General features: G+C 40.8%; 1 protein-coding gene across 2 annotated transcripts in view; it reads left to right on the forward strand.

Moving 5' to 3' along the window:
- Window positions 1-3,323: 3,323 nt before the first annotated feature.
- Window positions 3,324-13,300, forward strand: part of ITGB6 (integrin subunit beta 6) — a 67,158-nt gene continuing 57,181 nt past the window's right edge. The window contains exons 1-3 of one of the 2 annotated variants that reach the window (XM_073647074.1): window positions 3,324-3,479; window positions 3,595-3,671; window positions 9,285-9,364. In XM_073647074.1, the coding sequence (XP_073503175.1) occupies window positions 3,611-3,671; window positions 9,285-9,364 (141 nt within the window). In that variant the 5' untranslated portion in view covers window positions 3,324-3,479; window positions 3,595-3,610. The remainder of the gene's footprint in view (window positions 3,480-3,594; window positions 3,672-9,284; window positions 9,365-13,300) is intronic. The other variant, XM_073647075.1, reaches the window with a different exon arrangement.

Consider the following 13,300-nt stretch of genomic DNA (forward strand, 5'->3'; position numbering starts at 1 on the left):
AAAAATGAACGGTCATCTCAAGTGAGAACGCACTTGTCTAAACGGGTTAATCGAAGTTACGTCTAGTTTCTTTCTCCCATCTGTCTGACGGAAAAGACATCAGAATGGAGAAAAACGTTCCGAGGGTTGACACAAGGTATAAAATAATAGGGTAAAAAAATGAAAACAGGGAGAGTAATGCAGTAAAACTGGAAGATGGACCGAAAAAGGATTCAAATAATGAATTAAGTTAAAAGGAATCTGTTAGCAAGTTTTTGCTATGTATTTTGAAGACAGCATGCTGTAGGGGTTAAAACACAGATTTCTGCTTCTCTTATTCAGCTTTGTGGTTTTGTTTGCTTGCAGTGATTGTTTTAGCACCTGGAGCTTATCATTGTTGGGACACAGCTTGTGCATGCTAGTCCGACACGCCCCCTCCTGTGATAGGCAGCTCACTTTCTATGGACATTGTATATACAGAGCCTGGTGGGGGCGGGGTTAGCTTCCTCAGCTCTGCTGCATTGCTGAATCTAAAAGCTCTGATTGTATCAGAATGGCTGCACCCAGTAATCTAAGTGATACATCGTTGGATTCAGCTTCTCTTTGCCTACATCATGCTGCTCTGATGAGGTAGCAAAAACCTACTCACAGATTCCCTTTAAAGGAGTTTTCCAGGATTAGAAAAACCCAGTTGCTTCTTTTCAAAAACAGTGCCACCCCTGTCTGTAGGTTGTGTCTGGTATTGCAGCTTAGCCCCTTTTACTTCAATGGACAAGAGTCCCAAAACCACACGCAAACCATAGATAGCTGGGGTGCTGTTTTTGGAAGAAAGCAGCCATTGTTTTCTAATTCTGGGCAACCCCTTTAAGTGAATACTTTGTGAAACAGCAAGTAAAGAGGAGAAATGGGTATATCCAGGGGCGTAACAACCGCGGTTGCAGAGGTCACGACCAGGCCAATGTGGGTCAGCGGTCCACCAATGCCAGCAGAAACTTCAACTGGTTGTGTGTCCTTGGACGCACATCCAGTTGAACTGTATTGTGGTGCAGAGACCCGTCGGATTCATGCAAGGCAATACACGCTGTCGGCCAATCAGAGGCCAGCAGCTGATGTCGGCGTCCCCGTGACTGCGGGCTCATGGCAGTGACGTCATGAGCTCACATCATTTGCAAGCTGAAGTGAGCTGCCGGCTTCAGAAGAGGACGCCGCCTGACAGGGGAAGGGAGGGAAGGTGAGTATAATTGTTTTCTTTTCTACACATTAAAGAACAGCGGCAGAACAGGGTTTTTTAGGTTTTAGGATTTTTTATTTAGTGCTACTTTTAATGGTCTTTACAAAGAGGTGTGGCTCGCAGGGTTAATAATGCAGAGCAGTCTAAAGACACGCCCCAGAGGATCTGTGGGCCACGGCCCCTTAATAAAGATCATAAAAATTAGCACTAAATAAAAAGTAACATTTATATGGAACCATATGGCAGATTTAAAAAAAAGCAAAATGGGAATACTCAGGGGAGCAGTGGAAGTAACATAAGAGTATGAAGTGGCCAATTTTGACCTAGTGACAAGGTAAATTTAGGCCCCTTGTATATCAGGGTCCTGACAGTAGTAACACTTGTTCTGCACTAATAATCGATGTGTCAAAATAATATTGAAAGCAGCTATTTCTGCAATACCCTCATATGTTACTGTAGTTATAGTGATGCTTTGACGTTAACAGTTTTTGTTTGCTTTACTACTTCGCATTTGCAGCAGTTTTCACATAAAGGCAGTGGTTTAGCATGGGTGGGAGCAAAAGGGAAGTTGCACCTTGCGCCAATGTGTATGGGGTACAGAATTTTGCACACCCACAGTCAAATTAACAATGCCGGCAAGCGCCTCTTCTCTTTGGAGTGGTGACGTGAGTGCCTGCCCAAAGCTGCTTGCGCACAGTGCAGCAGTCGTGATAAGTTTGCATCTGCTGCTGCACTCTGCATAATCGTTTACCAAGATGGCAGAGGATGAGCAGCTATTGAATCTTGTTCACTGCTGACTTCATTCATTACTAAGAACTGCTTTTACTTTTTTACACTTTATCTATCCCAACTATGGTTTGGCTTACGGCTAGAGTTAGGCCCAAGGATAGGGTTAGAGTTTCAAAATGGTTTGGCACTCTGTATGCCGAGCCGGTGGTCGTGGAAAAATAAGATAGCAAATTCCAAAAATTCCCGGCGCTCTCTGTGATGTTGAATAAATTCTTTATAATCAGTGAACAAAGAAATTTCGTTGCACACGTTTCAGCCCATCCGAGGTTTTTGTCAAAAATTGTTGGCTGAAACGCGTCCTATGAAATTTCTTTGTTCACTGAGTGCCGGGATTTTTTGGAAGTTGCAAGGATAGGGTTAGGGCTAGGGAATTGGTTAGACTTTGAGTTAAGGATAGGGCTAGGGTTAACTTGAGTTAACGATAGGTTTAGGGATAGGGTTATGGCTAAGGATAGGATTGCAGATAGCAAATATAAAAAAAAGTTAAAGTAAAGCGGGGCAAAGAGCAAAGTATAATTCATTAATGGGTTCAATAATGGCCTCAGGGAGTGCGAACAGTTCACAACTAGGAGGCACAAAATGCTTTCCTTGCTCCAGGCGCTGGCAACCTGTGCTACATCACTGCATAAAGGTGAACCAAGGTCTCTATTATCATACTCTAGGCAGGCAGAGGCTTAGACTTTCAGTGACTTTCAGTCTGTCATGTGTTTGGTATCAAGCTGATCCCTGTGTATTCAGGCAGTGTACAGAGATGTAGATCCTATTAACAATCGGCATGATGCCATCTGCAGTATAGGACGGCATCTACACTTGGCAAATCCACAAAATAAAAGAAAACATGTAAATATTCCAGTAATCTTCTCTGGCGTATCTGCTTATAAACATCATATTCTCCGCGGCTCATGCGCCATAAAACCATCTCGCCCAGAATTAAATTGATCTGCATCACATGTTCGGCTTATTAAATCTGGCACGCACAGAAGCAATCGTAATATATTCATGTGCATTGCCGCTCAGGGCTTGATATAGTAAAAAGAAAAAAATAATATCCTTCACTATCTTGGGTAGCGTAGAGCTTAATGCGATCCTCACTTTTAACCCCTAGTCTTCATCGGAGCGCTTAAGAAACTATGTTTGCAGAAAAGAAAAATCCGCATTCCTACCCGGATTGAAAGTGTAAGAACAAAGTTTTGACTGTGCTGATTGAAATGTGAGCTGTAGTCTTAAGACCGTGCCAAGGGGCAGGTTAAGGAAATACATGTAGACTTTAGGACCGTGAGAATGTCCTTTTACCTGGCCGGGCGTCCCCACCTTCTTTAGGTAGTGTACCTGGATTCCTTATAAGGAAAACAAGGAAGTGGATCCGTCCAAGTTGAAAGGTGTTTGTACCTGCTTGGAAACTTTCATTCCTTGTAAACTTCCATTCTTAGTTCACTTCAACCTGTTTTCTCCAGCACTTGTATTTTCTGATACAAGGAATGTAAGTAATGTCATTTAGTCACCAGTTTATGCTTCAAGAAATTTTTTTGCAACATAAGATAATTGAATTTTTTTTCTCTCCTTTTTAATTTTTTTTTTCTCATATCTTTATCCAGCCCGAAGTAAAAACGAATGGGGATTGAATTGGTTTGGCTCTTAGCTTTAATTCTGCATGGAAAAACTCACGTACAAGGTAAGATTTGGGGTTACGTATTATGGCAAAAATGAAAGAGTTTTATAGGAGCAAAGGCTGATGTAGCAGAGCTGAAGTGTGATTTGTTTTCTATCTTCTTACATGGGCCAGTAGGTTCAAAGAGGTAAAGGGCAAATTCAACACTGCTACATCTGCATCAATATTACATCTATATCAATGTTTGTTTACAAATACGATGGTCTATAAATCAGTGTGTAAAACCGTCTCTGTTCTGTATGATTGAGTCTCAGGATGTCACAGGATCATGCAATGAAACTGCACATGTAAACCTTCATTCATTGATTTTCAGCATTATGTAATTATTAATGCGGTAATATTGTGGGATGTCTTAGAAAACTACTCTTTAACAAATTTGGGTAAGAGAATACCCAAGGGCTTGAGTTCTAGATGTCGTAACCTGTATAAAATACAGTAAGAGTGAATAATGATCGTATTTTGATGTAAGGGATTACGTGCGGTCACAGAGTTGGCAATGAAAGCGAGAAAAAATATATGCCGTACAAACAATTGGTAACATGAAAATTGTCAGTGCTTTATATATAAATAAATATAAATATAATATATATATATATATATATATATATATATATATATATATGAAATGTGTGCCACTATAATAGTGCCACTTACTGCCCAAATAAGAGGGCAAAACAGTCCCCAAATAACAGAGCAAAGCAAAGATCCAAATAATCGTTCTTTGTACTATCCAAATAATACTGCAATACAGTCACCACAACATAGTGATAAACCATGCTCAAACAATACTTCCATAGGCTAATGGAGTACCAGTGCCGAAATAATGGAGCCACAAAGTGGTCATATAATTGTACCATACTGTAAATAAATAATAGTGCCATATACTGATTACATAATAGTGCCCAAATTATAGAGCCATAAATTGGTCATATACTAGTGCCATGCAATGATTATATAGTGCCATACAGTGATTAAATGATAGTGCCCAAATAATAGAACCTTAAATTGGCCAAAATACTAGTTCCTTACAGTGATCAAATAATAGTGCCATTGATTGATTAAATAATAGCACCCAAATAATAAAATCATAATCTGGTCATACAGTTTTGCCCCATAATTGGTCATATACTAATGCCATATAGTGACTAAAGGGAATTTGTCAGAATGTATAATCTGTCAGCAGAATGAAGTAGGAACAGAGAGCCTGATTCCAGCGATGTATCACTTAGTTTACTGGGTGCAGCAGTTGTGATAGAATCACAGTTGCTGTAGATCTAGCAGTGCTCGGAATGCTGAGCTGTGTATAACCCCGCCCACACCACTGATTGGCTGCTTTCTGTGTATAATCACACCCACACCACTAATTGGCTGCTTTCTGTGTACATTGTATATTGACAGAAAGCTGCTAATCAGTGGTGGGGGCGAGGTTGGATCAGGAGGCAGGAGACAACTAGTCCTGTAGAGATAATCTCCTGCTAATAAAGCACAGATTTTGCTGAAACGGCAAAGCACAGCGATGTGTAAGTGACACATCGCTGGAATCAGGGTCTCTGCTCCTACATTCTGCTGCTCTCCGGTTACATAGCAAAAATCTGATGACAGATTCCCTTTTAATACCAGTGGCCACAAAATATAGCCTTACATTGGTCATAGACTAGTATCATACAGTGCCATAGAGTGATTAAATAATACTGCCCAAATAATAGAGCCATGAATTGGTCATATACAAGTGCAATACACTGAGTAAATAATTGTGCCATAGTGTTGCTACATAATAGTGCCATACAGTACCCATATGGCGCCATACATAGCCCCCTAAAAATATTCCTGTAGTGTTAATATGAAAATTATAATGTCCATATAATGAAAATGAAAAGACAGAAACCAGGAAGTTCATAATTAACCTGGATTCACATATGGATTTTTTTTTTTCGTGTAGAGGAAGTAAATATTAATATGTTCACCACATCAATAAAACAGTCAGGGCTGGGACACAGAGATTCAGAATACTTGAGTAATCTCAGAGTAGTGTGTACGGGCTGTGGAAATCGTTGCTAGTGAATAACTAGGAATTGAGATCTAAAAATTGTAATCAATTTTTACATAATAAAGCGTCCACGTCATCCATATCAATCAGTGCTTTACTTTTCTCAATCCAGTGTAAAAACTCAGCTCAGAATCACTGATTTAGGACACCTTAAGTCTGAGCACGGGCATATTTAAAAGGGTTGCAGACATAGCAGGTGCTATGGGGCTCAACAACTAAGGGGGCCCACCACTAGAGTACAACCCCATCATATTAGCTTCACTGCCATCATAAAATAAAAACGCTGCATACTTACCTTCCCAGACCAGCGCCGTTCCTCAAATTGCAGAGCTGTGTATCCCGGTAGTCACATGACATTATTATGTCACATAACCACAGCAGCCAATCAGCAGCTACTGATTGGCTGCAGCTGGAAATCCACTCATCTGATATGCTGTAGTGGTCAAGAGACATAACAATATCATGTGACCCCCGGGGATTGCAGAACCGACTCTGGAGGAACGGTGGAGGTCTTTGAGGTGAGTATGCAGTGTTTTTATTTTATGATGTGCAGTGGAGCTATTAAGGAGGCAACGGACAAATCTTTTGCTGTATAGCTTTTGAAGACGAAGAAGGTGTTAAAATATGAAACAGTCCCCATTCCAGGATTTGTTATGGTGCCCTATAGTTCCACAGTTCCTTATTTATATATTATGTTAGTATTGTGACATTATAATGTGTATTTCTTCTGTTGTGATGCCACTGTGTGCATTATCCTTGAATTTTGACATCACTAAGTAAAGTATGCTTATTGCTGGGACATCATTGTGGGCATTATGCCTGTATGGTGACATAACATAATTCTTCACAATGGCGTCTGTGAATTATTCCTGTTACTGTGACATCACACTGTGCATAGTCTCTCTACTGTGACATCACTATGGGCATTTTGCTTTCATTGTGACATTGTAGTGTTTGTTATTTCTTCACAATGGCATCACTGTGCATTCCTGTTATTGTGACATCACTCTTTGCATAGTCTCTCTACTGTGACATCAATCTTTGCATAGTCTCTCTACTGTGAAATCACTCTGTGCATAGTCTCTCTACTGTGACATCACTCTTTGCATAGTCTCTCTACTGTGACATCACTCTTTGCATAGTCTCTCTACTGTGACATCACTCTTTGCATAGTCTCTCTACTGTGACATCACTCTGTGCATACTCTCTCTACTGTGACATCACTCTTTGCATAGTCTCTCTACTGTGACATCACTCTTTGCATAGTCTCTCTACTGTGACTTCAATCTTTGCGTAGTCTCTCTACTGTGACATCACTCTGTGCATAGTCTCTCTACTGTGACATCACTCTTTGCATAGTCTCTCTACTGTGACATCACTCTTTGCATACTCTCTCTACTGTGACATCACTGTGCATAGTCTCTCTACTGTGACATCACTCTTTGCATAGTCTCTCTACTGTGACATCACTCTGTACATAGACTCTCTACTGTGACATCACTCTTTGCATAGTCTCTCTACTGTGACATCACTCTTTACATAGTCTCTCTACTGTGACATCACTCTATGCATAGTCTCTCTATTGTGACATCACTCTGTGCATAGTCTCTCTACTGTGACATCACTCTGTGCATAGTCTTTCAACTGTGACATCACTCTGTGCATAGTTTCTCTACTGTGACATCACTCTGTGCATAGTCTCTCTACTGTGACATCACTCTGTGCATAGTCTCTCTACTGTGACATCACTCTTTGCATAGTCTCTCTACTCTGACATCACTCTTTGCATAGTCTCTCTACTGTGACATCACTCTATGCATAGTCTCTCTACTGTGACATCACTCTGTGCATAGTCTCTGTACTGTGACATCACTCTTTTCATAGTCTCTCTACTGTGACATCACTCTTTGCATAGTCTCTCTACTGTGACATCACTCTTTACATAGTCTCTCTACTGTGACATCACTCTATGCATAGTCTCTCTACTGTGACATCACTCTGTGCATAGTCTCTCTACTGTGACATCACTATGAGCATTTTGCCTATACTGTGACATTACAGCATTTCTTATTTCTTCACAATGGCATCACTGTGCATTATTCCTGTTATTGTGACAACACTGTGTGCAAAGTCTCTGTACTGTGACATCACTGTGGTCATTATGCCTGTTCTGTGACATTATAGTGTTTCATATTTCTTCACAATGGCATCACTGTGAATTATTGTCGTTACTGTAACATGACTGTGCATAGTCTCTCTACTGTGACATTACTGTGGGCATTATGCCTTATAATAGATTTTATACTGTTGATTATTAGTGATACTGGAGTTATGTCTAATATGCATAGGGTCTCTGTCTTTGGCCATGCACTACACCATCAGGGTTTGTTATAAGAATGGAACTACATATACCCCCTATGTATGCATCGGATGTGAGGAAGAGTAGAACCATCAAAAGTTTAGTGGAGGCATTGCTGAAAAACTGCCACCCCTAACTGAATGCATGTCTGTTAGATCACCTGTGTTACCCTATCGGAAAAAAAGGATTTAATAGAGGGGACGTGTTGATATCATGAATTTGATTTTGTATTTTCATTAATAAACAAGTCTGTAAGTCTTGTTTCTCTTACCCACACAAAATGATTTATGTCTTTTCCTGTATCAAATTGTACTGTATAAAAGCAGACCTGTCAATCACAGTATGTGGGCGGGCAAGCAAGACTCACAGGCTTTCTCTGCTTCCCCAGCCACACACAGTGCACCATGTATTTAAATTAATACAACAAATCTGCCAAATACTTTATATGGGCAGAGGAAACAGGACTCACAGGCTTTCACTATGAATCAAGACAGTATTTAAAGAGGATTTTTTAAATCTAAACTGAGTAACTCCTTCAATCTGTGCTGTTCCACTACTTCTGGAACACTTTTTGTTTTTCTTCTGTGCCCGCCTGTTCTAAAGTTTTCACTACAGTAATAATAGTGCAAATTTTCCTTTCAGCCAATTGGGCGTGTGTCACAGAACTTCTCATTGGCGTTTGCTTCTTCACCTCTGACACTGGCCAATCAAAACACAGCCATGCCCACAGAGAACCTCTATGGTATACGCCCAATTGGGTGAAAGGAACATTTGAAAAAATCACTCCAGTTAAAACTGAAAAACTGTGTTACACTCATAGCTGTCAACTGTCCCGAATTTGCCAGAACTGTCACAATTTTTCAGATACAGTCTCTCTAAATATGGCCCCACTCCGGATCGAAGAGGGTTGTATTTTTTGTAAATCCCACCCAAAAGTGCTGACCTTTGTGGATTGAGGACTTTATGGGATGGGAAATAAACGACCATATACTACCAATAGTAATCTTGGTGTGTAGATCTTCAGATTCTAAGTTTCGCTGTGCATCACTCCCTCTGGTGTTTTCCCTGGGATACTCCGTAAAAGAATATAATTGAACCAGTGACAGTGCTGATACATTTTCCATTTGTTTCTCTGAAGTTTTCTCTGTTGGAATAACACTAATATTTCTATAACCAACCATATGTCCCTCTCTTCTGTACCGATATGTAGGCACTTGTTTTCTGGGAAGTACAATGACTTGTGAAGACTGTCTGAAGTTAGGACCACACTGCGCATGGTGCTCTCAGAAGGTAAATCTGTAAGCTCGCGAGGCATGACCAGAAGTGTACTTTTATATTCTGTTACCATGAAATGCTTCAGGCACGGATGGCTTCTTTGTTTTTGTCAGCTTTCTTTGCAGCTGTCTTAGGTATTTTTATTTTTGCAGACTCATCCTAGATGCAGCAGGATAAACCGCCATCTACAGCCCTGAATAAGCTTCATATACTGTTGAATGTGTTTTAACATGTTATATATTCACAATTATCATCAGGCGGTTGCTGATGTGTATCAGATGTTGTGAAACCAGAAACGTTGTTTATAATCTACTGATTTGGTTTTTTTTTTCCTTCCTGGTTTCAGGAAATATACATTTTCTATCTCCATGATTGTAGAGTAGATGGTCTCTCTAAGATATCATGTAAAACTGGGGTTCCAGCTAATCTGATATCCCCCTTGGCTGATCTCTCTTTCCTCTCTCACCATGCAGTCTTACTGGCATGCCGAGTGTCACAGGGATATCGCGACAGAGGGGCCAGAATATTGCGGCGCCTGGTTACACGAACTCTTGCACCGACTAGAACTGATTCACCATTCTAATAAACAGTGCAGGTCTTCCTTGCCCTGTCATTGCAAGGGTTAATCAGTTCAGTTGATCTCCAGACACTCTCCATCCTGAATTGCCTCAGCTGTTCTGTGTTGGCCACTCCTCTCAGGTATATATGCTCACCATTTGCAGTTGGGAGTTGCAAGTGATAGTTTCAACTTCCTGGTTTGGTGGTGAAGGAGAGTTCTGAATTAGTTGCAGTTGGTTAGTGTAGTTTACAGGAGATATCTGTGTGGATTTGGTATTGTGTGTTATCCTAATCCTCTCCCATTTGGTTTACCCATCCTACTGTTCCCTTTATTTCCACTCGGTTGTTTGGTGAGTGTATGTGTACGATTGTTGTTTTCTTTTATCCCTGTCTGTTTCGCCTGTCTGTTGTGTTTGTGTTTTCCTACACACTTTTGTTCCATACATCCCTGGGTGGGGTAGGAAACAGGTTAGCGTGCATAAAAGAGCATAGCAAGGTACATGACCCCAGCATCTCCACCTTCAGAGGTAATCTGGGGTACAGAGATAGCCTAGGGTCTTCCTAGCTTCAGGCACAGGGAAGGAGCCAATTTCTCCATGGAAATCCTGCTACAGTATCTTGACACCGAGGGAGACATACTGCAGCTGCACCCCCCTCCTCTCCATGATTGCAGTGTAGATGAACTTTTCCAAGTATCATGTAAAAACTGTGATCCCAGCTAATCTGATATCCCCCTTTGCTGATCCTTCTTGCCTCTCACAGCATGCAGTCTCACTGACATCTTGATTGAGAGATACTGCAGCTACATCCCCCTCCTCTACATGATTGCTGAGTAGATGAGCTTTTCCAGGTATCATATAAAAACTGTGATCCCAACTATTCTGATATCCCCCTTGGCTGAGCCCTTTCCTCTCTCACAGCATGCAGTCTTATTGTCATCCTGAGGGAGGGATACTGCAGCTCCACCCCCCTTCTTCTCTCCATGATTGCAGAGTACATGGGCTCTTTAGGGTATCATGTAAGCACTGTGATCCCAGCTAATCTGATATTCCACTCCGCATGATGTGAGAGGGGAGCGGGAAGAGGGATCAGCAGTCTCATTGACATCCTGAGGGAGACACAGTGCAGCTGCATCCCCCTCCTCTCCATGATTACAGAGTAGATGTGCTCTTTCAGGTATCATATAAAAACTGTGATCCCAACTAATCTAATCTGCTGCTCTGCCGATCTCTCCTCCCTCTCACAGCATGCAGTCCCACTGACATCATGAGGGTGAGATACTGCAGCTGCATCTCCTTCCTCCCCCACTTTTCTGTTATTACATTATTACACTAGCTGAATGAATTTCAAGGGCATAATGTAACATCAAAATTGAGCAACAATGGGTTCCATAAAATCACAAATGTAAAACTCAGCTTAATATATGTATAAAAGACTCCTCTGATAAAAAAATGGACAAACCCCGACCATATGGACATCTTGGATACCGTAGCTATTCATGGGATTCTCTGGTAGACTAGTCCGATCTTTGGTTTAGTGGCCTGTACATGTATTCCTCTTACAAAATTAAAGTGGTCGTCTACTTTTTTGTACCGTGGAAGAGTAGGAGCTCGGAGTCACTTTCCCTTCTGGGTCAATGGTGCCCCAGTTACATGGATTCCTCACTTAATTGACAATGATACCCAAATTATTTACAGTTATTTTTATATATTGTCCAATATTCACACAGTTCAGGTATTCCTGTTGTCATCGGACATGAATCTTTTATTACAGCATCTTTCTGGCTTATATACAGTGAATATCTTCAATCAGACAAAACAGTGGGAGGAATTCATTGAGCCATTTAAGGGCACTCTCTGTGAGATTCACTTCCTGCCTCAGAAAAAAAACATCATTCATCTAATACAACAGAATTAGACTTTGAGATTGCTTTAGAGATAAATGGAAAATTAATCAATATTACCGTCTGGGCGGAAGTCAAGGAGTGCCCCCGAGATGTCCAGACCTCATCAATGCAGGATTTTACCATCTTCTCGTACTGCTGGGAAATGAGATATCAAGAGTTAGGATTCCCTATGGCTATATAGAATATGAACATAAAAGCCTATGATCACTGAGGATTGGATTTTTGGGTATGAACCAGTTATAATGTAGGGTTGTTGTTGTTTTTTTTTCGTGGAAGCTCAGAATAACTTTCATATTTGTTACCTATGTCTATATGCACAAACCTTTAGAAAAATCATCATGACCGAGACTAAAAAGCTCTGTGATCCAGAGCACAAATTAACAAATAGTCTGAAAAGCAACAGGGGTAGAATTGCTATGGGAGAGACCTGTCAATCACTGGGAGAAGTCGTCTGCATTAGTCTGGTCTCTGGCTAGGAGATCGTCTATATTTTCTCTGAAACACCAGAGACGACCTGTTACTAGAGTTGGGCAAAAAGATTTGCAAGACCCTGGTCCAACGGCCATGTAGTTAGTCCATGGTCGCGGGACCAGAGCCTTGAGAAACTCCTTTTACATACCGGTATCTCCGGTTGGACCAGGGTTCTGCAAATCTTTTAGCTCAACGCTACAAAGAGATTTATTACATGTGAAACCATTGATCTTCTCACTCCATTACTAGAAAAAAGACTCATCTAAATGAGAGAGGGAACATATATCCTCTCTTTCAGATGAGCAATAACAGGAAGAAAAATTACTGTGTTTTACACCCACGGGTTCATCCAAAGACTGTCGAGAGAGAAAGAGGGCGAGGTGACAATAAAAGACTTTCATAGTTTTTAAGGTTGAAGGTAGACTTAAGTCCATCGGGTTCAATCTATGGCCTAACATGTTGAACACTTTGACCTTTCTTTCACTCTCACTTTGCGGCTCCTCCTCCTTCTCCCCTACACAGATACAGAACCGGACAAGAGGAAAACCACCGAATGATAGGTCCAAATCAGATAAGAGACAATGTAAATTCCATAAACAACCTTTATTGTGAAGCAATGGTTAAGTGGCACTACATGCACAAGCATGTCCGCACTGCAAAGCTATACATATAATTTAAACAATCATTGATGTTGCTAAAACATGACAGTCAATGTGCTGGACTGAGTACCAGAAAAGAATGTGAAGGGAAAAGCAGGTAGATAGCCATGATGTATAATCATATGTTAATAAACTAAGAGCCAATGCATACAATACATATATAAATATGCAGTAAATAATAATTAATGATCAATGTATACCGTATGCATAGGTGTTGGTATATTTATAATAAGTCCATAGCATCATACCCTGTAAACAAGAGATGAATCAATAGCTGCATAACTGATCCAGCTAAATAAATGGCACAGCCCCGACGCGCGCTTCGGACACACGTCCTTCGTCACCCCCTAACATGCA

The sequence above is a fragment of the Phyllobates terribilis genome, unplaced genomic scaffold, assembly GCF_046119375.1.
Source record: "Phyllobates terribilis strain yellow unplaced genomic scaffold, ASM4611937v1 Scaffold_9__5_contigs__length_417890890, whole genome shotgun sequence".
Taxonomy (NCBI): Eukaryota; Metazoa; Chordata; class Amphibia; order Anura; family Dendrobatidae; genus Phyllobates; species Phyllobates terribilis.